General features: G+C 41.3%; 1 protein-coding gene across 1 annotated transcript in view; it reads left to right on the top strand.

Annotated features, from left to right (window-relative positions):
• Positions 1 to 25,532, top strand: part of GREB1 (growth regulating estrogen receptor binding 1) — a 223,965-nt gene that overhangs the window by 191,590 nt on the left and 6,843 nt on the right. Inside the window, exons 25-30 of the mRNA XM_073674150.1 lie at positions 2,332 to 2,474; positions 2,827 to 2,988; positions 6,277 to 6,481; positions 12,693 to 12,867; positions 17,559 to 17,777; positions 21,503 to 21,638. Coding sequence (XP_073530251.1) covers positions 2,332 to 2,474; positions 2,827 to 2,988; positions 6,277 to 6,481; positions 12,693 to 12,867; positions 17,559 to 17,777; positions 21,503 to 21,638 — 1,040 coding nt within the window. The remainder of the gene's footprint in view (positions 1 to 2,331; positions 2,475 to 2,826; positions 2,989 to 6,276; positions 6,482 to 12,692; positions 12,868 to 17,558; positions 17,778 to 21,502; positions 21,639 to 25,532) is intronic.

Here is a 25,532-nt window from a genome sequence, read left to right as displayed (position 1 = left end):
TTTCACATGTAAAGTGCCATGGAATAAATGGCGCTATAATAATAAACGGGTACGGGTGCTGGGCAGGTTCAGAACGTTATTAACCTGCAGATTAACCCCACATCTGCAGGTTAATAGCGTTTTTCACTTCACAGGTTCCCTTTAAAAGCAAAACCTTGTGGCAGATGATGAATGTGTAGCCGCACACAGGGTTTCGCCCTATAAATGATGGCTTCTTCTGGGGCTTCGATCTACACTAATGTGTATGGAGGGGGGTGCTTTACAGAGGTGTGGAGGATAAATATTTATCAGCTACAGAATATTATAATATTGTAATATTTCCATTATGATTGCCCAATGCCAATAAAGTAGCACTCCATCATAAATCACTTCCCACCTGCGATTTTGCAGCTTTTTGCAAAAGCACATTTGCCTTTTCTTTGCCGGAGCAGTCTCCCCCCATTGAAAATGAGTTCTAAGATCCCCTCCCCGCTGAACGCTGCCCCTAGTGGCCTATCAATATAAATAGCGCAGATAATTAATTTGCTCACTGATGGGAAAAGGAAACCGCTCATGTATCAGCACAGACTTCATTTAATTGGTGGTGACATTTACGCTGCGTTTGTGAGCAGCCGCTATATACTGGTAATTACTATATTAGTGTATACAGGACTATCTCTGTTCTAATGCCTCTAGAAGGAGAAGATAATGGCTTCAGTGTGACTGGCATGTCCTTATCAGCTGTCACCGGTCTCCAGAGAGATCCCCGCGTCTGTATTTCATATTGTGTAATCCTCCTGTCTGTTTATTCTCCTGTCGCTCGGTTCTTTGCTCGGTGTATTGGCTCTTACACTTTGTCACTCATTCTCAGCCGCTTGGAGAATAATGAAAACTCTGAATTTACCGTCGGTTCCTCCCGTTGTCTTTCTTCTCGGTGACGTTACTCACGCTCACATCTAGTGTACGCCCTGTCTATATCTAGCGTGACAATACGTATTTGACCTTAAGAACATAAAACCATTAGTGCGTTGCTCTGTACCGTCAGCCACAAGCCGTACACATCCAATAATTACCGGCTGTGAGATGTATCTGCCGGCAGGTGAAGAGGTCGCTCCACCATTAAACTCTGAGGTCCGGTCATCTAAATTTGCTTGTTAATTTTAGGAAATAAAGAATAAAGATCATTTATCTGTCTACTAAAGATTGCTGCACTAAGATGTATGATGTCTGCAAACATTGAATATAGGAATTTTTACCTGTATTACTGCCATATACGTACACTGATAAACTAGGGATGCTCAACGCACAACTTGGCCAATTCGCGTGTGCCCACGAGCCATGACAAGGCGACCTTTGCTGATGGGACCCTAACTATCAGACTTCCTTCATCTGGAACTATTCATCTATCTAAATATAATGCTGCTTTCTTTCTCTTTTTTCTTTCATTCTTTCTTTCTATTTTCTTTTATTCTTTTTTCCTTCTCTCTATTTTCTTTCTTTTTCTTTCTTTCTATTTTCTTTTGCTCCTTCCTTCTATTTTCTCTTTCTTTCTTGCTGCCTTTCTTTTTCTCTCTTTCCTTCTTCTGTTCGTTCTTTCTATGTTCTTTCATGCTATTTTCTTTCACTCTTTCCTTTTATTTTCTTTCTCTCTATTTTCTTTCTTTCTTTTTCTTTCTTTCTTTCTTTTGCTCCTTCCTTCTATTTTCTCTTTCTTTCTGCCTTTCTTTTTCTCTCTTTCCTTCTTCCGTTCGTTCTTTCTATGTTCTTTCATGCTATTTTCTTTCACTGTTTCCTTTTATTTTCTTTCTCTCTCCTTTCTTTCTTTTTATTTCTTTCTATTTTCTTTTGCTCCTTCCTTCTATTTTCTCTTTCTTTCTTCCTGCCTTTCTTTTTCTCTTTCCTTCTTTCGTTCCTTCTTTCTATGTTCTTTCATGCTATTTTCTTTCACTCTTTCCTTTTATTTTCTTTCTCTCTCCTTTCTTTCTTTCTTTTTCTTTCTTTCTATTTTCCTTTGCTCCTTCCTTCTATTTTCTCTTTCTTTCTTTCTGCCTTTCTTTTTCTGTCTTTCCTTCTTCCGTTCCTTCTTTCTATGTTCTTTCATGCTATTTTCTTTCACTCTTTCCTTTTATTTTCTTTCTCTCTCCTTTCTTTCTTTCTCTTTTTTCTTTCATCCTTTCTTTCTACTTTCTTTCATGCTATTTTTTTACGAACAGAGCAAAAAAAGTGCCCTATTATTACGGACTGTCCTGGAATTTCTGGACTTTTGGCGACCCTGTTACCCATCCAACCCTAATCCTCACCGCCACCAAGCCATACTATGATAATAATAACATCGTCATTTCTTATTCTCAGATAAATCAGCTAATAGGAGACATGAAGACATTTATATCCGCCGCCCCACAACACGGATGAGATTATCTAAGTTTGCCTCCTATAACACCTACCACCACTGTGAGCAGTGCCACCAGTACATGGGATACAACCCAAGGTTTCAGGTAAGCACTAAACATAAGTGTTTCTTTCACAGCTCTCTAGACATGTCCTCTTGACGAGGTTCTGCAGCAGTTGGGCAATATGATAATATCACATCAACATTCTTAGGTGTAATTGTTCCTATGGGGCCACGTGGGTTAATTCATCATGTTTTTATATGGCCGTATGTCTTATAATGCCCAGATGGGTAGGCTGGGCTGGGGCCGGAGCGCTGCATTGTGAACAGCTGTGGTTTCCATCTCGTTTCAGCCATTATCAGTAAAAGAGCTGATTGTGAATATGACGGTCCATACATTGTAGAAAAGAGAGAAAGTAAGAAATTTGTAGGAAACTATTTTTTGGTCTATATTTCAGATGTACGAGTCAACGTTACATGCTTTTGCATTCTCTTATTCAATGCTGGGTGAGGAAATCCAGCTTCACTTCATCATACCGAAATCCAAGGAGCATCATTTTGTGTTCAGCCAACCTGGAGGCCAACTGGAGAGCATGAGGCTGCCGCTGATCTCAGACAAGGTAAATGAGGAGCAGCGCAACGAGGGAAGAAAAGTCCTATCTATCTATCTATCCCATATCTATCTATCTATCTATCTATCTATCTATCTATCTATCTATCTATCTACAAACATTAGAATACAGTGGCCTCTGTAAGCTTTTTTTTTTTAACAGCTTTTGGCTCGATCTCGAGCCATGGCGACTTGATGGATGAACGAACTGTAGGAAGATGGATCTTGTACAAGCCTAGATAGGTCCACCAGGGTTTTCTCTGCCGTTATCTTGATAGTATCACGCCATCAGGTTGCTGGTCTTCCTCTTTCTCTCCTTGTTCCTTTTATTCTTCTGACCATGATGTCCTTCTCCAGTGATTGCTCTCTTCGTATGATGTGTCCAAAGTAGGCAAGTCGTAGCTTGGCGATCCTTGCTTCGAGAAAGCGCTAAGAAGTTCAAAAATTGAATATATGACATTTTGACTGCATTACTGCTATATAGAATATACTTATAAAATGGAGGTACTGAGCACACAAATTGGCCGATTTATGAGAACCCACCAGCCATGACAAAGTGTACCTTTCTATCAAACATTCCTCTCCTGGGCTAAAAGCTTACCAATTTTAATGGCGGGTAGGATCCAGCACTAATTAAAAACTGGCCTTAAGCGGATAGGAGGAGGAGTACTCATCTATCTACAGTTGTGCTCAAAAGTTTACATACTGCAACAGAATTTTTCCTTTCTTGGCCTTGTTTCAGAGAATATGAATGATAACAAAAAAGCTTTTTCTCCACTCATGGTTATTGGTTGGGTGAAGCCATTTATTGTCAAACTACTGTGTTTTCTCTTTTTAAATCTTAATGACAACCAAAAGCATCCAAATGACCCTGATCAAAAGTTTACATACCCTTGTGATTTTGGCTTGATAACATGCACAGAATTTGACACAAATGGGTTTGAATGGCTACTAAAGGTAACATCCTCACCTGTGACCTGTTTGCTTGTAATCAGTGTGTGTGCATAAAAGCTGAGTGAGTTTCTGGGATCCAGATAGACTCTTGCATCTTTCATCCAGCCACTGACGTTTCTGGATTATGAGTCATGGGGAAAGCAAAAGAATTGTCAACAGATCTACGGGAAAAGGCAGTTGAACTGTATAACACAGGAAAGGGATACAAAAAAATATCCAAGGAATTGATAATGCCAGTCAGCAGCGTTCAAACTGTGATTAACAAATGGAAATTCAGGGGCTCTGTAAAAACCAAACCACGGTCAGGTAGACCAACAAAAATTTCGGCCACAACTGCCAGGAAAATTGTTCGGTATGCAAAGAAAAACCCACAAATAACATCAGCTGAAATTCAGGACTCTCTGAAAACTAGCGGTGTGGCTGTCTCAAGATGCACAATAAGGAGGCACTTGAAGAAAAATGGGCTGCATGGTCGAGTCGCCAGAAGAAAGCCATTACTGTGCAAATGCCACAAAGTATCTTGCCTACAATACGCCAAACAGCACAGAGGCAAGCCTCAAAACTTCTAGAACAAGGTAATTTGGAGTGATGAGACCAAAATTGAACTTTTTGGCCACAACCATAAACGTTACATTTGGAGAGAGGTCAACAAGTCCTATGATGAAAGGAACACCATTCCTACAGTAAAGCACGGAGGTGGATCGCTGATGGTTTGGGGATATGTGAGCTACAAAGGCACAGGAAACTTGGTAAAGATTGAAGGAAAGATGAATGCAGCACGTTATCAGCCAATACTGGAGGCAAATTTGCACTCATCAGCCTGGAAGCTGCGCATGGGACGAACTTGGACGTTCTAACATGACAAAGATCCAAAACACAAGGCCAAGTCGACCTGTCATTGGCTACAGCAGAACAAAGTGAAGGTTCTGGAGTGGCCACCTGACTCTCTTGACCTCAATATCATTGAGCAACTCTGGAGAGATCTCAAGCGCACAGTTCATGCTAGACAGCCCAGGAATTTACAGGAACTGGAGGCTTTTTGCCAAAAAGAATGGGCAGCTTGACCATCTGAGAAAATAAAGAACCTCATCCACAACTACCACAAAAGACTTCAAACTGTCATTGATGTTAGAGGGGGCAATACATATCCCATATCTATCTATCTATCTATCTATCTATCTATCTATCTATCTATCTATCTATCTATCCCATATCTATCTATCTGTCTATCTATCTATCTATCAATCTATCTATCCCATATCTATCTATCTATCTATCTATCTATCCCATATCTATCTATCTGTCTATCTATCTATCTATCAATCTATCTATCCCATATCTATCTATCTGTCTATCTATCTATCTATCTATATATCCCATATCTATCTATCTGTCTATCTATCTATCTGTCTATCTATCTATCTATCTATCTATCCCATATCTATCTATCTGTCTATCTATCTATCTATCTATCTATCCCATATCTATCTATCTGTCTATCTATCTATCTGTCTATCTATCTATCTATCTATATATCCCATATCTATCTATCTGTCTATCTATCTATCTATCTATCTATCTATCTATCTATCTATCTATCTAACTATCTATCTATCCCATATCTATCTATCTATCTATCTATCCCATATCTATCTATCTATCTATTCCATCCCATATCTATCTATCTATCTATCTATCTATCTATCTATCCCATATCTATCTATCTATCTATCTATCTATCTATCTATCTATCTATCTATCTATCTATCTATCTATCTAGTTATCTATCTATTCCATCCCATATCTATCTATCTATCTATCTATCTATCTATCTATCTATCTATCTATCTATCTATCTATCTATCTATCTATCTATCTATCTATCTATCTATCTATCTATCTATCTATGTAAAAAAACAAAAGCAACACAAAAATTGTAGCAGGAGGTGCTGAGCCACCCAGGTACATACCAGACCTATGAATATCCACAAAAAATGGAGGCAGCACACAGATAAAGAATGAAAAAATATCCAATTTATTAGCCAATGTGGCTGTGGCAACGTTTTGGTCCAATATTGTGGACCTTTCTTCTGGACTAACTGAAAAATTAAAGAACCTCATCCACAACTACCACAAAAGACTTCAAACTGTCATTGATGTTAGAGGGGGCAATACACATCCCATATCTATCTATCTATCTATCTATCTATCTATCTATCTATCTATCTATCTATCTATCTATCTAGTATCTATCTATCTATCTATCTCTCCACATAGATATTTATATCAGTTTGGGCCGTACGCTATGTCTTATTGAACATTTTCTTCTTTATTTCTTCTTCAGGTCACTGACAGTGTGAAAAGTCCAATCTTCACCCCGACCACAGGCCGCCATGAACACGGTCTCTTCAACCTGTACCATGCCATGGATGGCAGCATCCATCTGCATATTCTGGTTGTCAAAGAGTATGAGATGGCCATCTATAAAAAATATTGGCCGAATCACATAATGTTGGTCCTTCCTAGTATTTTCAATGGTGCTGGAGTGGGTAAGTGTCCAGTACGTCATTACATACATTCTACTTGTTGGATTATTATGTGTTATACTAAGGCCGAGCTCGGAAATTAGAAAATGGTGGCAAATACTTTTATCATGGAACACAAAATTAGCTCAAATGACAAAATCAGCTTTGCTAAATATTCATGGCCACCACTTAGTCACTACCAGCAAGGAAACATGGAAGTTTCAATGGATTATAGCAACCGTAGAGAATCACAGCAGATGAAGTGTGTTCTTACTAGTGCAGATGGAGGGGTATTCCTACCAACCTGTACTATTAATGGCAGCATAAGCATGTTAAAGTATTGGCCTCGTCCCACCTGGGAACAGATCTGGCCAATCAGCCCTGTACTGTTTTGGTCCAGGTTCCCTTTTTTGGTCCATCAGAATATGTCTGATAGTCCATCCTTGGCCACTGCCAGATTACCAATAATTATCACTTTAAGATACACCAAAATTATAGGACACACATCTTAATTAGGTTTTTCATCCAGTCCCATTGCCCCAAGGCGTATCACATCTTGCCCCTCGCTCTCCAGTGTATAACATCCAGCCTCTCGCCCCCCTGTGTATAACATCTGGTCCCTCCCCCCAGTGTATAACATCAGGCCTCTCACCCCCCTGTGTATAACATCCGGCCTCTCACCCCCAGCATATAACATCTTGCCGCTCCCCCCAAAGTAAATAACCTCCAGCCCCATTTCCTCGGTGTATAACCTCCGGCCCCTCGCTCCTGGTGTATAACCTCCGGCCCCTCGCTCCCGATGTATAACCTCTGGCCACTTGCTCCCGGTGTATATCCTCCGGCCCCTCGCTCTGGGTGTATAACATCTGGCTCCCTGCCATGCTGTCTGCCATTACTAACATGTGTGACAAAATGGCTGGTGGTACAGAGCTCATTGATACCAGCGCAGTCCTGTAATAGGAACCATCGGGGTAACAAGTTCGTTCATGACATTTCTTCCTCCTAAATATTCCCCCATCACCTGTGAGTGATATTATTGAGAAGTGGAAGGAGCTCCATGGCTGAGCAGCTGCATGCAGCCTTACATCACCAAGCACAATGCTGAGTGTTGGATGGAGTGGTGTAAAGCTGCCACCACTGGACTCTGGAGGAAACGTGTTCTGTGCAGTGACGGATCACACTTCTCTATCTGGCTTCTCATGGATGAGTCTGGGCTTGGTGAATGCCAGGAGAATGTTACCCATCTGATGGCAGTGTTCCAGCTATGAAGTTTGATGGAGGAGGGATAATGTTATAGAATTGTTTTTCAGAGGTCGGCCAGTGAAGGGAAATCTTAATTCATCAGCATAACAAGATTGTTATGACTGCGCAAACACATGCACATGGGTAGCGTTCAAACTAGGGGGACAAATACCTGAACGTGACAGATTCGTGTTAAAACTAGTAAAAGCCCTACAATGACCCTGATCTGTCCCTACTAGTGATGAGCGAGTATGTTCTGTTAACCCTTTCGCCGAGTATGCTCGGGCCGAGCTCCGAGTAGTTACAGCTGCTCGGTGATATGTTTGAATCGCTCCCGTGTGCATGATTTGCGACTTTTTGACAGCTTTAATACATGTGAAGAATGTCTATTTCTTACACATTCCTCACATGTAATAAAGCTGTCATACGGTCGCAAATCATGCACACGGGAGCGATTCAAACATATCACCGAGCAGCTGTAACTACTCGGTGCTCGGCTGAGCATACTCGGCGAAAGGGTTAACAGAACATACTCGCTCATCACTAGTCCCTACCTGACCGTGGAGGTTGGCACCCTAAGATAATGCAATGGTGCCCCCACTCGATGGCAGTTCACCCTGAATGCTCCTAACAGATCCTAGAATAGCTATGCCTGTGTAAAAACTCACTAAAAAAATAGGTTATACACTAAATACTGCAACTGATCCTGCCGATTCCTGGACAGACTAGATAACCTGACCCCGCAGTCCCTAGTGAAACCTGTGGGTGCAGAGATAGACCTAACACAGACAAGGAGATCACAACTCTGGCCTAAACTGCCTAAAAGGTCGAGGAGTTGTTTCATGTTCCTCCTAAAGAACCGGAGGGCAGAGCAGAGTGTGATTTAACTACAAGAAGAGAAGTGTGCTCAACAAAGGAAAGATCTCAGAGTGAGTAAGGTAAATAACAAAATACCAAAGAATAAAGCAAGTACTGTTATCAAATATACTGCCTATTTCCTAATGATATACAGAAGATAGGTGCAAAGTATAACAAAGAAACAGCAAAGCGAAAACCCTTAGTTGGAATCTCACTGACTCCAAACATCAACAGAATGTCAGAACATCCAAATGAATCTATCACCAGCAGGGGGACAGAATATAAAGCTGCACCCAAAAGGTGATAGGTAGACAAATGAAAACACCTGTGTTAACCTAAGCAGACTGCTGCCAGAAAAGCAGAACCCAAACACCCAGAAAAAAAAGGTGTGTCTCCTGTGGCTCGGCAGAAAGAGAAGCCGACCACAGAACACAAACTCAAGGGATCGAATCCAGGAGCATGACAAAGATATTTTGCATGCGTTACTCTGTAAAGTCTTACATCACCTAGGCTTTGCAATGTAAGACTTCCAACTTTGTGGGAAGAGTTTAGATTAGGCCCTCTTTTGTTCACCAAGACTGTGCCCAGTGCACAAGGTCCATGCAGACATAACTTGGTGATTTCGGTGTAGAAGAACCTGACTGACCATGGTCATGTCGGTACTCCTGTGAATCCCAGCCACAGGCTATGATTCATGTGAGACCTTGATTTGACCTATGTACTGCAATATTGCGATATATCAGAACACAGGATCACATAGTCGCAGGTTTAAGTCTTTATAGGGTGCTAAAAAATAAAGTAAAAAAAAGTTAGCTTCCCCTTTATAAATAATAAATAAATAAAAAATAAATCTTATATTCCCGCATTCTTAAAAAAAAATCAAGCTATGAAAATGTAGTTAGTGACCTGAAAAATTGAAATTCCAGAATTGCGGTTTTACGGTTGCTGCAACTTACCTAAAATCATAATAAGAAGTGATCAAAACATATTAATCTCTAAAGATTCCAGCTTGCCATGCGAAAAACAAGCCCCCATATAAGTCCATCGTTGTAGAAATAAAAACATTACAAATCTCGTAAAATGGAGACATAAACCAATTCTTTTTTTTAAATTTCTCATTTTTTTTTTCAACACTTAAATAAAAACGTTTGTTTTGTATCGATATTTTGTAAGTTTGATATCGCCATAATTGAACTGACCTGAAAAAATCATGGTCATTTTATCAGACAATGAACACACTGAAAAAATAATGGCGGAGTTGAGTGTGGGTTTTTTTTCACCATTTTGCTGTACTTTTAATTTTTTTCCCGTTTTTCAAAACATTATATAAACTTGTCGCGGAAATAAAAGTGCCGTCCTACAGCTACATGGATGGAAAAATATAAGAAAAAGTTATGGCTCTTGGAAGAAAAGGGAGAAAATAGCGCAAATCGCCTGATCATGAAGGGGTTACTGCCTATGGCTATGGAGAAAGGGATGCCATAAAAGCTCCTGTAGGTGTCCCAATACTTTTGTCCGTGCAGCTTATTATATCATTATGTCTTCTTTTCTGCGGCAGATCTCCATTATAGCATCATTAGAAAGTTTATCGGAGCCCACAGCCCAGAACAACAAGGAGAGGCTCGTGCATTAGGGCAGAGGGGCGCATTACATTAGTTAATTACCATAAGGTCGCACCGGGGACATAATGATGAGGGTGACCTGTTCCTTGCCCCGCGACGTTCATTAGAGATGCGTAATGTCCGCCCCTCGTTACTCGTTCACCTCCGCACCTCTAACATTTCACAGCACAAATAGCCGCCTTCATGCGCAGACTCCTCTCCTTGTTTTTGCGCTTTTGGTCTTTTATCATTACATAATTCATCGTGTTTACACCTCCAGATATATAAAACTATTATTACCGGGGTGAGTGTCGACATTAGACTTAAGAAACAAAAATAGCTACAGAAATGTTATATTCTGTATATTAGATCTGTATAATATTGCAGTGTTGGTGAGTGTGTCGCCTTGTTTTTTTGTGTGCCGAGCTGTAGTTTTTGATCATGCCATTTTGTGGCAAATGATGTTTAGATCACTTTTTTTTGCAAATTTTTGGGAATTGCGGTGACCAAAATTGCAATTCTGGTGTATACCATTTTTAGTTATTTTTTTTTATTTTGGTGTCCACCTTATGGGACAAATATTTTATTCATTATTATTATTTTATTAGTTAGGGCAATGTTTGCACATGGGGATATTTTTTAAACACTTTATATCTTGCATATTTTACGTTTGGATAAAAGGGAGTGATTTAAACTGAGATTTTCAATATTTTTCAAACTATTTTTTTTAATGTTTTTATATTTTTAACCTTTTTAACCTGTAACATGAAAAATACACTGCACCACTGTAGGATTAATCTTGTTTGAAGCCTGTTCAGCATAGGCCCATGGCTTTAGTAGGCCCCCAATTACCATGCAAGTCACTGGAACCCCACAATAGTGTCACATGGGGGGGTCGATGCCTGTCAGAACCTACACGTGATAAAGCCTTTAAATGCTATTGTCACACTTTCCTGTGGCATCTAAGAGGTTAAACGATTGCGTTCTGAGCCATCTTCGATTCCATCAGTTAGGGCTCATGGTGACCTCCGTGGATCTCGGTCTGATCATGACTGGCCGCGGGTCTCCCAACCGGAGTATGACAGCTTCGTATATTTTTATGAGGCTTTCACACTTAGGTCAGTAGACCCGCGGCCAGTCCATGATCAGACCAAGATCTACGGGCTTCTCCATGAACCCTTACTCTCCGGTAGCATCCTTGTAAGGCCTCATTCATACGTCAGTATTTGGTTGGTATTGTGCATCAGTAGGGAGAACTTACAAAGAAAAACTATAAGGACTCAGTCAGGCGGCCAAAAAACATGGATGACAATCGCATCTCAATGCTCGGACTGGCCGGCGGCTCTCCTGCCCCAGGCGTGACAGCCTGTATTTTTATCCGGCTGTCACGCTCGGGTAATGAGAGCCATCGGCCAGGCCGAGCATTGCGATGTGATCGTCGCCCTTGTTATACGGCCTTCTGACTGCGCCCCAATTGAAAGATTGACTCCTGTTCTGTGTTTTGGAGACACTCCTGGTTTTGGCATACAAATACTGATGAAATACTGATCAAAAATACTGATGTGTGAATATAGCTGTACACAGTTAATATCAGGTTTGCCAACTTGATTTTTTTTTTGTGGACAGCTTATGAAAAAAAAATCACTGACAGTCAACATTTTATACGGGCATATTGGAAAACCATAATCATTACAATTGTGAGTGATACATGTCTACAGCCCATAAAAGTGATCTATAGACATTAGCTGCATTCACTGTGAAATAATGATAATTACAGTCAGAATCTGTACAAGTTTCTCCAACTTAAGAAGAAAAAAGTTTCAAAAATTTTTACGGTCAGGGAAAAAAAAGTGCCCTATTTGGCGATCCATGGCCCAGCACCGGTGGCGTATGGGGCATGCCATATATATACAATAGATGTCGCAAAGGGGGTAAAGAGGTACCAATGTTGACGTTAGGCTTTTCTTTACCCAGGGGACTAGGGGGGCTTTTTGAAGATATGCAGCTGGTGTACAGAGTTTTATTAACTTGCAGTGGTCCATGGGAAAAAATATGGAAAAAAAATATGGAAAAACAGGCAAATGTGGTCTACGCCAGGAGGAAAAAAAATCCCAATACAACTATCCTATTAGATGGATGCAGATTTGACTAATATGAGTTACTTTTCTCCTGGGGCACAGATTTGCTTTGCAGTTCTAGCTCCATATCTAAATATCCTGGCTCGTCCTCTACGCTTATGCCAGCCTCCTCTTTCTCTTGCCGACTCCGGTGGAGGCTATATCTCCCAGAGAACAAAATGACCAACTGTTGGAAATCTAAAGTCCCGGATCCTTCTCTCCCCCAATATCATTTGTAAGGGAAGAGTCGGGAAGCCCCCATACATGTTAGACTGCCCGCCCCTGACCCTGCTGATACCAGTGGGTTTGGCTGACTTTCGTCTAACATGTATGGGGGGCATTGGCATTACCCTTCAATAGAGCACCTAACATTACCCTTTAATAAATGTGCATTATCCTCTTTGCTTTATTATATAGGGGCTGCTCATTTCCTAATCAAGGAGCTCTCATTTCATAACTTGGAGCTGGAGCGCAACCGACAGGCTGAGCTGGGGGTCTGCCACCAAGACGTGTGGCCCTTCATTGTCATAGCTGATGACTCTTGTGTCATGTGGAATTCGATGGATGTTAAAGTCACCGGGGATCATCCAAGGTACTAAAGAGCCTCAGTGATTACCATAAGAAGTATGTAATAATTCACTTGTTCTTTTATGGTAGAATCATCTCGCCGTTAATAATATGTGCTGTAACACCTACAGAAGGCGATCATATCTACCTTTTCTGCCTTAAAGGAGACGTATCACCAGGTCAAAAGTGTCCAGTATTTGCTCTTATTTTATTCCCGCGGTTCCCCTGATTATTCTGCTTTTTTTTTTTTTTTTTAAATCCGCCATACGGTTTCAGAGATATGGGCCTCTTTTATTTAGTGCTGATTTTTATGTCCTTTACTAAAGGGGCGTGGCTCACTAAGTAATTATGCAGAGCAGCCTACAGACACGCCCCCAGAGAAACCTGTGACCACACCCCTTTGTAAAGATCATAAAAAAATAGCACTAAATAAAAAGGCCCATATATCTGGAACCGTATAGCGGATGTAGAAAAAACAAAAAAACTGAATAATCAGGAGAGTGGCGGGAATAATATAAGAGCAAAAACTGGCAACTTGTGACCTGGTGACAGGTGCTCCTTTAAAGTAAAATTAACCACAGAAATTACAAAACAAATATCTGGCACTTCCTCTCTTAATCGCCCACCATTTTTCAATCTTATTTTACCACCTATTACAAATAGTTCAGTTTCCATATAGCGCCACCATAGGGAAGATGAAGAATTACATCATGTCTATTAAAATGAATAGTCTGTCGGTGTAATACACCTATGTGTTGGCTCCTCTATGGAGAGAGACTCTCTTTTTATCCACTCTTTCCATGGATAACTTATAAACAGGAAAGAGTCTCCCATCTATTGAAAAATAATTCCAGAATAATTCCATTTTATAACCTTTCCGACTGGGAGATTTTCTGTTTTTTTGTGCTCTAGTTTTTTCCTCCCCTTCATCCAAGAACCATAACTCTTATTTTTCCATCCACATAGCCATATGAGGGCTTGTTTTTTTGCAGGACAAGTTGTAGTTGTTCATTTTTATCCATTCAATGTCCTTGGAAAAAATTCCAAGTGAGTAAAATTGCTCAAAAAGCACAATTCCCCAATAATTTTTTTTGAGGTTTTGTATTTACGGCATACGCTGTACTATAAAAATTACCTGCCAATATGATTTTCCAGGTCAGTACGATTAATTTTATTTTTTAAAGCGTTTATGAAATTCGGAAGTTCATAAAAATTTTTTAAAAAATTGCTTGTGTCGTTAATTTTTTTGCGCTGTGAGCAGAACTTTTTACTCTCACTATTTTGGGGCACATACGACGTTTTGATTGCGTCTTATTGTATTTTTATGTGGAACTATTCTTTCCCGCATTTACTGATTGGGTTAATTAGTTTTATACCCACATTTTAACAGTACAGACTTTTATGGATGTAGCGCATCATGCACCACATATTTTTATTTTTTAAATTTTATCATTTATTTTTAATGAAGGAAAAGGAGCGTGATTTGAGTTTTAATATATATATTTTTTAATGTTTTTTATATTATTTATTTTTTATTATTTTTTTTTGTAGTCCCCTTAGGGAACTTGAACCTGCGATTGTCCAATTGCTTGTACTACATTATATACTGCAATGCCACAGTATTGCAGTTTATAACATCACAGTCTTCTATGAACGCAAGCCACACTCTGTTCTTCATAGGAGTATAGTCATGGAAAGCACAGGGGTCTTCAGCAGACCACTGCCTGTCACTGCAACCCATCGGCGCCTCGTTATTGCATCATGGGTGGGGATGATGGCTGCGTAGAATGGCTCGCCCCCCGGGCCATGCGCTGTTAATGCCGCTGTAGATATTGACAGCTGCATTTAAGTGGTTGACAGCAGCGAATGGAGCTCAGCTCCTCTTGCTGCTGTCAGAGGCAGATCCTGTCTGTTTTACACAGCCATCATCTGCAGGCCTGCATCAAAGAAGGGGACCTGACATATGGGGTCATATATCGGGAAGGGGTTGCGATACTAAACAAAGTCTATGATTTCATAGCATTTTTTGAACGATTATACAATAACATATGTGCTATAAATTGCAAAAAAGCAATAACTTCATAAAGTATGAGATCAGCTCTGATCGGGGGTCGTTACTAGAGGAGAATCACATTTTATGGATAATTATAAAGAATGCACACATAATAATAGAAAAGAATAAATACTGTTTTAAGGCTATTTTAGTCCTCCGCTCCCTTTGTTGACTGCACTGTGGACGTCTGTGAGAAATCTTCCTGCTCGGGGCATTATGAATTAATGACTGCATAGATGGTACCTTACTATCGGTAATGTAATTGCAGCTATCAGCTACCAGGTACCATGGCTACAATTACGGGCACGCCTCAGATTCTCCCGGAGCTTCTGCATTTACAAAGTGTTTGCTCTGTGTATTCAGAAAGCAGCCACCAACATCCTGCATCCAGTGTATTAAAGGGACAGAACTGTCGGGTGACTATGATCTGTAGATGGTGTTCTCCATCACCATCCTTCTCCAGGAGAATTACAATGTTATGGGGGAAACCAGGGCCGATTGGAGCCATTAGAAACATATTAATGTTATAGAAAATTTGAAAATTCACGACTGGCTCCACTTTAAGTAGAATTTACTTAAAGGGGTTGTTCACTACTTTATGTTATCCCCCCAATATATTCCCCCGGGGCCCATAACACTTTTTACAATTATCTTGTGATGCAGTTACTGCCTGTGAGAGGCGCTATCACTGGCCGCTCACAGGCATCACGTGACCCCCGGCTGCAGCCGGCTCTGACATCCGCTGATTTCACGTCATGATTCCGGATGCAGCCGGGGGTCCCTCTTCTGTGTTCCACGGTGGATGCTGGGTTGGGGGCAGGGTTACCCCACACGTCACACCCTAATTCATCGGGAAAGCGCGTGGTGGATGCTGAGTGTGACGCGGGGGGGGGGGGACCGTGTCACTGATGTCACGCCTCACTTGACATGATGCCTGTGAGCCGCCAAGGATAGCGCCGCACACAGGCAGAAAAGGCACCACAAGGTATTTGCAAAAAGACTTTTGGGCCCCAGGGGATACATTGGGGGATAATATAAAGTAGTGAACATCTTTTTTAATCCAACAATAGATCTGCAGGCATCAAAATCTATTTACAAACCCATCAGAGCTGTGAAAGTGTCACCAATTTTCACAACACAAACTACATGCATTTTTTTTTATAGACCTGATGAGACTGGTGTACTTATTTCGAAACACAACCTGTATGCATTATTAAATAAATTCTTACACCTGCCGAGGCTAGTGTACTTACTTTGCATTATCTACTTTACATTGGCTGAATAATGCTTGATAAAAGTTTAACTCAATCTCCTAGTCTGTTTGACAGCTCCTCAGTGTCCCTCCTGGCTGAGGTCTCACACTGCTCAGTACAAGCTGCATCTGTCATTCAGGCTGTGTGAATGGGGACTCAATACTCTTGGACTTATGAGATTTCTCACTCTTTATCTGGACACATTAAATGCTCATTTTAATATCAGGATTATACAGCCATCCTGGCATGAATTTTCAAAGTAAAAATACCAGCCTCATCAGGACTAAAATAATTTTTTAAAATGTATGCCATTTATGTTGCTACATTTAGTGAAATTCACCAGTACCTCCAAGTCTGCTGTATGCTGTAAAATCCAATCAAATAACACCACAGATCTATGCATCGTGGACCTGTAAGTATAATAATTTCTTTATTATTTTTGCATACATACCACCAACATAATTTGGTAAGAATTAGTATATTGATGTTAAAGGGTACCTATGATTTAACTTGATTTTTTATATGTTTTCTATATATCTAAATGTGGGGGTTCGTGCCATGAGATCCCCACTAATCGCTCAAAACACCACTCTGAGCCTGGAGAAAGGCTAGATTTTGGGCTCATAGACTTTCTATTGAGCTCATACACCGCTCTGTGCCAGCGCTCATGCAAAACCTGAGCACAGCTGCTTGCAAAATTGAGCTCATCAGTGCAGTGTTTTGAGCTGTGCGTGGGGTCTCAGTTCCTAGACCCCCACCGATTTACTACAAATTTAAGTATGTAAAACTTATAAAAAATAAATGTAAATAATAGGTACCCTGAAACCCCAATCTACTAATTGTTACCAAATTATTCTTAGTGATCCAGGAAGCTTAGATCTAAGGTGCTGTTTACCTGGATTTTACAGTGTAGCCTTGACACGGAGGCACCAAGATGTTACTGGTGAGTTTAGAGTGGCTCTGGCACCAAATTTGACAACACAAAAGGAATTTTTAAACAAAACAAGATCTCTTAGATCCGATGAGACTGGTGTACTTGCTTTGGAAATCCATGTCAAAATGACTGTATGATCCTGTTATTAAAATGAGCATTTTATGCATCCGGCTAATGACTGAGAGAGCTCAACTCCTAATGTATTCAGTCCCTACCTACCCAGCCAGCTTGACAGCTGCAGCTTGTACTGAGCAGTTTGAGATCTCAGCAGGGAGGAGGGACACTGAGGAGCTGTCAATCAGGCCAGGCGGGTGAAGCTTGTGATTAAAATTTCATTAAGGATTACTCAAACATTCTGATATAGATTATCAAAGTAAGCACACCAGCCTCATCAGTTCTAAGTGATCTATGTAATAATGCAAGCAGTTTAAACCATTTTGATTAAAACTGTTGTTTTTTTTCTGATGATCCTCCAGGGATTTCTCTTGGCATGAAAGAAACGTGTCCCTAAAACATATCCTGCAACACGTGGAGGCCACGCAGAATATTGCCCAGTATGCCATGCTCGGGATGAGGAAATGGGCAAGTAAGACCAAAGGTGTAGAGGTGACGGACCCCTTCTCCCGCTGCCACCTGCATGACTTCATTCTCCTCAATGTGGACCTGACGCGGGACGTTCAGTACAACCAGAACAGGTAGGTGGATGGCCAACTTATCGCTACATGGACCCTCAATGTTCTTCGTACCCGAATCATATTGCTTAAATGTCTGAGGGAGAGAAAGTGTTAACTTTTATTTACCTCCGTTTTATAGAGCCGGAGGCCGCCATTGTTACGTAGTTACCCTGTACCCATAGCAACAGCAGTGCTCCATCCTAGGAGCTTTCTTTACGCTACTATATAAAGAATGGCGTCCTGCTGTTTGTACGGCTCCTCCGGCCGAGGCACTGAAGGTTAAAGCAGCCGCGAAGTGTCCTGGTCTTATCCCAGGTGTCTATGAGAGCGGCAGCCATCCTTTATCTTCTCAGCTAAGATGTCTACAAAGGTGGCACCCACTGAGAACGGCCGGGGGATGCCAGCGAGCCATGAAGAAGTGATGAACTGAAGTCTCCTGCCTGTATTCCTGATCCTAATTGTCAGAATGCAATTAAAGGGGTTATCCTGTGAAAACAAGGTGTCACCTACCCTTAGGACTTGATTAGTCCTACGTCCCTTAGGACTTGCTGATCGGTGGGTGCCCGGCCTCTGGACCTGCAATAATCGGCAGAACTGGGCCGTTAAAATGGAGCATGTGCAACCCCCGCTCCATTCATTCCCTATCTGGGTGCCATCGGCTTTTTCTGCTAGCCCCATAGAGAAGGAATGGAGAAGCGATTGGGCATCTGACCTGCTGCTCCATTTTGTAACAGATATAAAAGCTCCCCCTTTTGTCAGTTGGTGCAGATCCCAGTGGTCGGACCCCCATCGATCAGTAAGTTATTACCGATTCATAGTACATGACTTGCTTTCATTGGACAATCCCTTTAAATTACGGTTTTATGACAACATTCTGTTAAAAGCCCTCAGGAAAGTTTCATCATGAAATCATGGGATCCAAGGGGTAACGTTTCTCCTTGTGGAGAGTGACATGCGAAGCCTAGCATGCCAAGGTGAGGAGACTTTTAAGCCTTGCAATGCTGCTCTGGTAAATTAAATATGCAAATTGTCTCTTCATAGTGGAAGAGGACTAGAACCCTAGTGCCCTAGAGACAATTTGCATGTTTCATTTCCCAGAGGAGCATTGCCTCTGTATGTCAGTCTTGACATGTCACTCTCCACAAGGAGAAACTTTACCCTTCGGATCCCGGTCAGACTCCTCTCACCCAGCCAATCCATATCTCATACTTTGCACCGATGAGGAGCAGTAGCTCCAAACACCGTGTCTGCAAATTGAGATTCCTAGTTTGGCTTTTATCCTAAGTCATGTGGCAAGGCTCGTTAAAGGGTAGATATTGACTTTTAGGTTTGCTACTTCCTATAGGTTGAACTAGAGTTCTAGTCCTCTTCCTCTCTGAAGAGACAATTTCCATATCATGAAATCATCAAAGGCATTCAATGCAAAAGCCGAATAACACAGTGGGAGCCATTTTGTACGTCATGTCTTCATTTACAGCACTTTTGTGGGGTAAATTATGATAAATTTGTTGTCCACGCTTGGCTTTTTCGGTATCGGTATAAAAACAGAAAGAGTCGTAACATTTTTGCGCAACTATAAAATGTCGCAAAATTTTTGCATAATGTAGCTCTATAGCAGATTTCTGGTGTGAACTGTTTGATGAATTGCCCCAACGAGTGCAGATTTATCATTAATATCTAAAAGAGATGGGAGAATTGATTGTCGGGACCCCGGTCCTGCAGCCAGGTCAGTATTTCCTGACCTCTGGATGGGAGCTCTGTGAATTGCCATTTATCTGATGTCATCCGCGGCTCTCCTGATCTGGCGTGATGTCATCATTGCAATGTGACGCACACACGACGTCGTGCCGGAATGGCTAATCAAGAGAAGAGCTGCGGATGATGTCAGGTGAGCGGCGATTCCTAGAGCTACCATTCAGTGGTCAGGGATCTGCTGGATCGGGGTCCTGAGAATCGATTCTCCCACCATTACTATTTATCAGACAAAACACACTTAGACTGGACAGTTTTAAAATGCGCCATCATTTGTCTTCATTTTAATTCGGAGTTTACACCATCTATTTATTGGCTTATTTTGGGCCAGAAATTTGCATCCCAATTTTGTTGCAGTTTTTCTCACATGGTTTAGCACAATAGGCCGCATCCCTTTTCCGGTAATCCACACCTCTTTTCAACGAGGCTATGCTTTCCTATCCGAAAAAAATCTCAATAAATAGCGTTCAAGTCATGAAAAACACAATTTTTTCCCCTTAAATTACACCAGAATTGTGGTAAATTTATCTAAATCTCTCCCATTGAGTGCAAACCAATATGTTGGCTTGAGGCAATGCTGACAGGTCATAAAAGTAAGTGGGGGGTCAGTATCAATAATTGTTTAAAATACATTAAAGTGGTTATCCTCTTTGGAGAATATATTTTTGTTAGAAGGGTCACAGGATGATAGGCTTATCACACAATGTCCTGTTACTGAGACTCTTAGTGATCAGCTGCAATCTGAAGAGGAATCTAGTTAAATTTCTCTACAGCTCCACCACAGGGCAAATGGGGCATTACATCGACAGGTCCTCCACAGACATGTTAGGTCTTCCGCACCATAACCAGCAGAAGCCGGCTATGTTAAACAGTTTGCACTTACTTGTAACCGTAGTGATCAGCGATATCCTCTGTTAACCCCAAAATTTCCGCTACCAGTCTCTGAAAATGGCACTTGAAAGAGTAACCATCATTTAAATATTTTTTCATCAATCAAGATTACAGATGAAAATAAGAAACTTTTTAATATAACTTATTAGAGAAATCTGCTTCTTTCTCTGCCAGGATTGATCCTTAATTTACAAAATTCACAATTTGCAGGTAAAGTGTGTCTTCAGTGAATACAGAACGTACCGTTACGGAGATAGGAGATGACAGTTGGTGCTTATAAAGTTCTATGGAACTTGCAGCAGAATGTCCACTTCTAGCTCCTCCCCCTTACATAGAATTTTAAAAGCACCAACTGTCATCTCATATTTTAGCAATATGAAGGTCTGCCTTCACTGAATACAGATTTTACCCATTTATTGAGAGTGAAAAATCGATCTATTAGGAGAAAGAAGCAGATGTCACTGATGAGATATATTACAAAGTTGCTTATTTTCACGTGTACTATTGATTTATGGAATAAAAATTAAAACAACAGTTACTCTTTCAGGCTCATGATTTTCGGGGTGCATAGCGCCCTCTACTTCTGCAAAATGATTGTGGTGTGTCATTGCGTTGATATGGCAGCTGAGGAATAGATGAATACCCCCATGGCTCCCATGTTGGTACTATGGTGAAGGGAAGCCTCAGGCTGGTCTTCATAGGACACATAATTTTTGCTATGTACCCCAAATCTAAAAATTTGAATTACCCTCCGTTTCCTCCTTAAAAAAAAAGGGCATAAATAAAATTAAACAAATTTGGTATGTATATTCATAAAAATCTGATCTTTCAAAATATAATTTTTTTTGACCTAATATGGTAAACACGGTAAATAGAAAAAGTCACAACGTCAGTTTTTCAGTCTTTCCTCCCCCCTTCCTCCTTACTGTAATATCTTACTGTACATCCCGGGTGTATAAGTATTCAATATGGCGTATGAACGTTCAGCCTTTTGCGCCAGACGCCTCTATGATTTGCGAGGTCTTCTATCCTTGTCTTCTAGACGGTGACAGCGTTCGGCTTCCTCATGATTGATATACATGTCCTTGTGTTTGCCATGTCAGGTTCACGTGTGATGATGTTGACTTTAATCTACGAGTGAACAGCTCCGGGCTGCTCGTCTGCCGCTTTAATCGCTTCAATGTCATGAAGAAGCAGATTGCAGTAGGAGGACAGCGCTCTGTGCATATCAAACCGAAGGTAACGGCAGTCGCAAATCCTGACATTTTTTAAGGTGGTGATTTTTTTGGAGGGTTTTCTATGGTTTTTGTGACGTCCTTTTCTTGTCGTTTTTTTTTCACTCCATTGAACAACGAAGAAACCGTCCAACATTTTTGTTTAAGTAAAAATGATGGCAAAACACTCCAAAAACATCCGGACGTCTTTTGAGCTTTACCCATTGACATATATTGTAAAGTACAGGTCGTTTTCCGAGCGGAAGATGCCAAAGAATGGACATGACACTTCTTACGCTTGGTGATTTTAGAAAACCTGAAGTGGTTAAAAGACATTTAAAAGCCTGAACATCTGCACAGGAACTAATTTTTACCAAAAAAATGCAAATGTTCATTCTTTTGAGCGTTTTCTGAAAACTTTTACACGCGGTCTCCACATTGGAACCCTCCTGAAAAAGACATTGTGAGCACGTAGCCTTACACCTCATTTAGTCTGAATCAGGGGTTCACAGCTTACGACCAAATGGCCACATGTGGTCCACATTGTCCCCAGCCATCCTAAACACCCCCATATTCTATACTGTGTCCAGTTATGGGCACTACACTTTAAAAAATACATCGAAAAAATGAAGCAAGTATAGAGAAGAGCTACCAGGATGGTGAGCGGTCTGCAAACTATGTCCTATGAAGAACGGTTAAAGGATCTAGGAATGTTTAGCTTGCAAAAAAGAAGGCTAAGAGGAGACCTAATAGCTGTCTACAAATATCTGAAGGGATGTCACAGTGTAGAGGGATCATCCTTATTCTCAAACACGAGATTCAATGAAATGAAACTGAATTGGAGAAGATACAATTAGAGAAGATATTAGAAAAAACTTTTTGACAGTGAGGGTGATCAATGAGTGGAACAGGCGGCCACGAGAGGTGGTGAGTTCTCCTTCAATGGAAGTCTTCAAACAGAGGCTGGACAGATATCTGTCTGAGATGGTTTAGTGAATCCTGCATTGAGCAGAGGGTTGGACACGATGACCCTGGAGGTCCCCTCCAACTCTAACAGTCTATGTGTCTATGACTTGGGACTCCTTTCGGTCCAGTACTACAGAAAGAATATTTACGCATGAATGTGCCAATCCCCATCATAATTCATGAGTGATGTGAAATACTACAATGGAGATAGCACCTATTGCAATCTTGACTCTTTTTCCAAGGTGTGAAATAAACAGAAGACTCCCATTTTCTACATAAGTGAAACTCCCAGAATTGGACTCCCGTCATATAGGAATATCACTTTACGTTTAAAGGGGATCCGAGTTGTTCAATGTAACAATGTGACCCTCGGAATAACAAAAAAATGTTAGGTACCCTAATCCAGATCATATTAGATTACATTACATGTGGCCATGGACATGTACAGTTGGAGGATTTGCTCCCTCAATGTTGATCTCTCCCAACTTGTCTCTGCCTTGCACTCCTGTGTTCTCTATGTAAGAGTCGCTTCCAGACTCCTCTGGCGACGGCTTTCTCCTTAGAGAACCAAAGAATTGGACATTGAAAATCAAAAGGCCGGATATTTCTCTTCCCTAAAATCATGTGTCAGGAGATATTCAGGAGGGCTCTTCACATTAGATTGTTGGCTGTTCCCAGTTCGGCCAACTTTAGTCTGTTGTGTATGTGGGCTCTTATATTCATGCTGTGAGAGGGAGGAGGGCATCATTTTTCAGCTCGTGTGTAAGGAGGAGAGTAGAAGGGGGAGACATCAGCTTGTTTCAGACCACCTATAAAATCAGTGAGAGTCCACACATAGAAATTTAGATAAAAATAATGTGGAGTGAAGCAAAAATCAAGCTGTGCAGATCTTTTCTGGCTGTATTAAAGAGAATCTGTCAGCAGGTTTTTGCTATGTAATCTGAGAGCAGCACAAAGTAGGGGCAGAGAGCCTGATTCCCGTGATGTGTCACTTTGCTGGTCTGCTTGCTGTCATTTTCATATAATCCCTGTTTTCACTGCTTCAGATCTAGCATAGCTCTGAATGCTGTGCTGTGTAGAACCCCGCCCCCACCACTGATTGGCTGCTTTCTGTGTATACTGAACATTGAAAGCTGCTGGGGGCGTGGTTACACAGAGCAGTTGACCAGGAGGCAGGAGACAACTAGTCCTGTAGTGAAAATATACTGCTGATTTTATTGAAACAGCAACTGACTGACAGATAACTTTGGAAAGAAGAAAGATAGGGCCTGTTAATTTTCAGCTAATTAACACAGATTGTTGAAGTGGCCAAGTTCTTTATTGATGAGCATCAAATGATTCACAAACCAGTGTTCGGCTTCAGACTTGAGCCTTCATCAGATGTGTCAGGAGATAGACCTGTCGGCTAGACTATTATTCAGCTGACAGCTATGTATTGTGAATGTAGGCTTTTGATAAAAACACTGTTTTATCTGCTGTAGATCTACCATGCTGAGATGTACTTTAAAGCTTGACAATGACACAGCCAGGGCAACTTAGGAGTGGCTCCGTAAGAAACATTTCAAGGTTCTAGAGTGGCCTGGCCAGTCTCCAAGACCTGAACCCAATAGAAAATCTTTGGAGGGAGCTGAAACTCAATGTTGCCCTGTGACACCCCCAAAACATGAAAGATCTGGAGAAGATCTGTATGGAGGAGTGGGCCAAAATCCCTGCTGCAGTGAGTGCGAACCTGGTCAAGAACTACAGGAAACGTCTGACCTCTGTAATTGCAAACAAAGGTTTCTGTATGCAATTTAATTATTTAAAAATCATACAATGTGATTTTCTGGACTTTCTTTTTACATTCTGTCTCTCACAAGTGAAGTGTACCTACGATAAAAATTACAGACCTCTCCATTCTTTGTAGGTGAGAAAACTTGCAAAATCGGCAGTGTATCAAATACTTATTTTCTCCACGGTATATAAGAGGTATACGTGCACCTGATTGAACTTGTTACCTGTAGGAAAGACACCGGTCCACACACTCAATCAATCACACTCCAACCTCTCCACCATGGCAAATACCAAAGAACTGTCTAAGGACACCAGGGGCAAAATTATAGACCTGCACAATGCTGGGATGGGCTACAGGACAATAGGCAAGCAGCTTGGTGAGAAGGCAACAACTGTTGGTGCAAATATTTGAAAATGGAAGAAACACAAGATGACTGTCAATCTTCCTCGGTCTGGGGCTCCATGCAAGATCTCACCCCGTGGGGTAAGGATGATCCTGAGAAAGGTCAGGAATCAGCCCAGAACTACATGGGAGGACCTGGTCAATGACCTGAAGAGAGCTGGGACCACAGTCAAAAACATTACCGTTAGTAACACACTACACCATCATGAATAAAAATCCTGCAGGGAACGCAAGGTCCCCCTGCTCACAGCAGCTCATGTCCAGGCCCGTTGAAAGTTCGCCAATGACAACCTGGATCATCCAGAGGAGGCATGGGAGAAGGTCATGTGGTCAGATGAGATTAAAATAGAATTTTTTGGTATCAACACCACTCACCGTGTTTGGAGGAAGAAAAAGGATGAGTAGAACCCCAACCCCATCCCAACCATGAAGCATGGTGGGGAAAACATCACACTTTGGGCGTGCTTTTCTGCAAAGAGGACAGGATGACTGCACCGTATTGAAGGGAGGATGGATGTGGTCATGTATCACAAGATTTTGGCCAACAATCTCCTTCTCTCAGCAAGAGCATTGAAGATGGGTCGTGGCTGGGTCTGCCAGCATGACAATCATCCGAAACACACAGCCAGGCCAACTAAGAAGTGGCTCCGTAAGAAGTATTTCAAGGTCCTAGAGTGGCCTAGTCGGTCTCTAGACCTGAATCCAATAGAAAATCTTTGGCGGGAGCTGAAACTCAATGTTGCCCAGTGACAGCCATGAAACCTGAAAGATCTGGAG

This window comes from Phyllobates terribilis, unplaced genomic scaffold, assembly GCF_046119375.1.
Source record: "Phyllobates terribilis strain yellow unplaced genomic scaffold, ASM4611937v1 Scaffold_3__8_contigs__length_932513732, whole genome shotgun sequence".
NCBI classification, from domain to species: Eukaryota; Metazoa; Chordata; class Amphibia; order Anura; family Dendrobatidae; genus Phyllobates; species Phyllobates terribilis.
The sequence above is the reverse complement of the archived record's forward strand: the minus strand, read 5'-3'. Positions and strand labels throughout refer to the sequence as shown.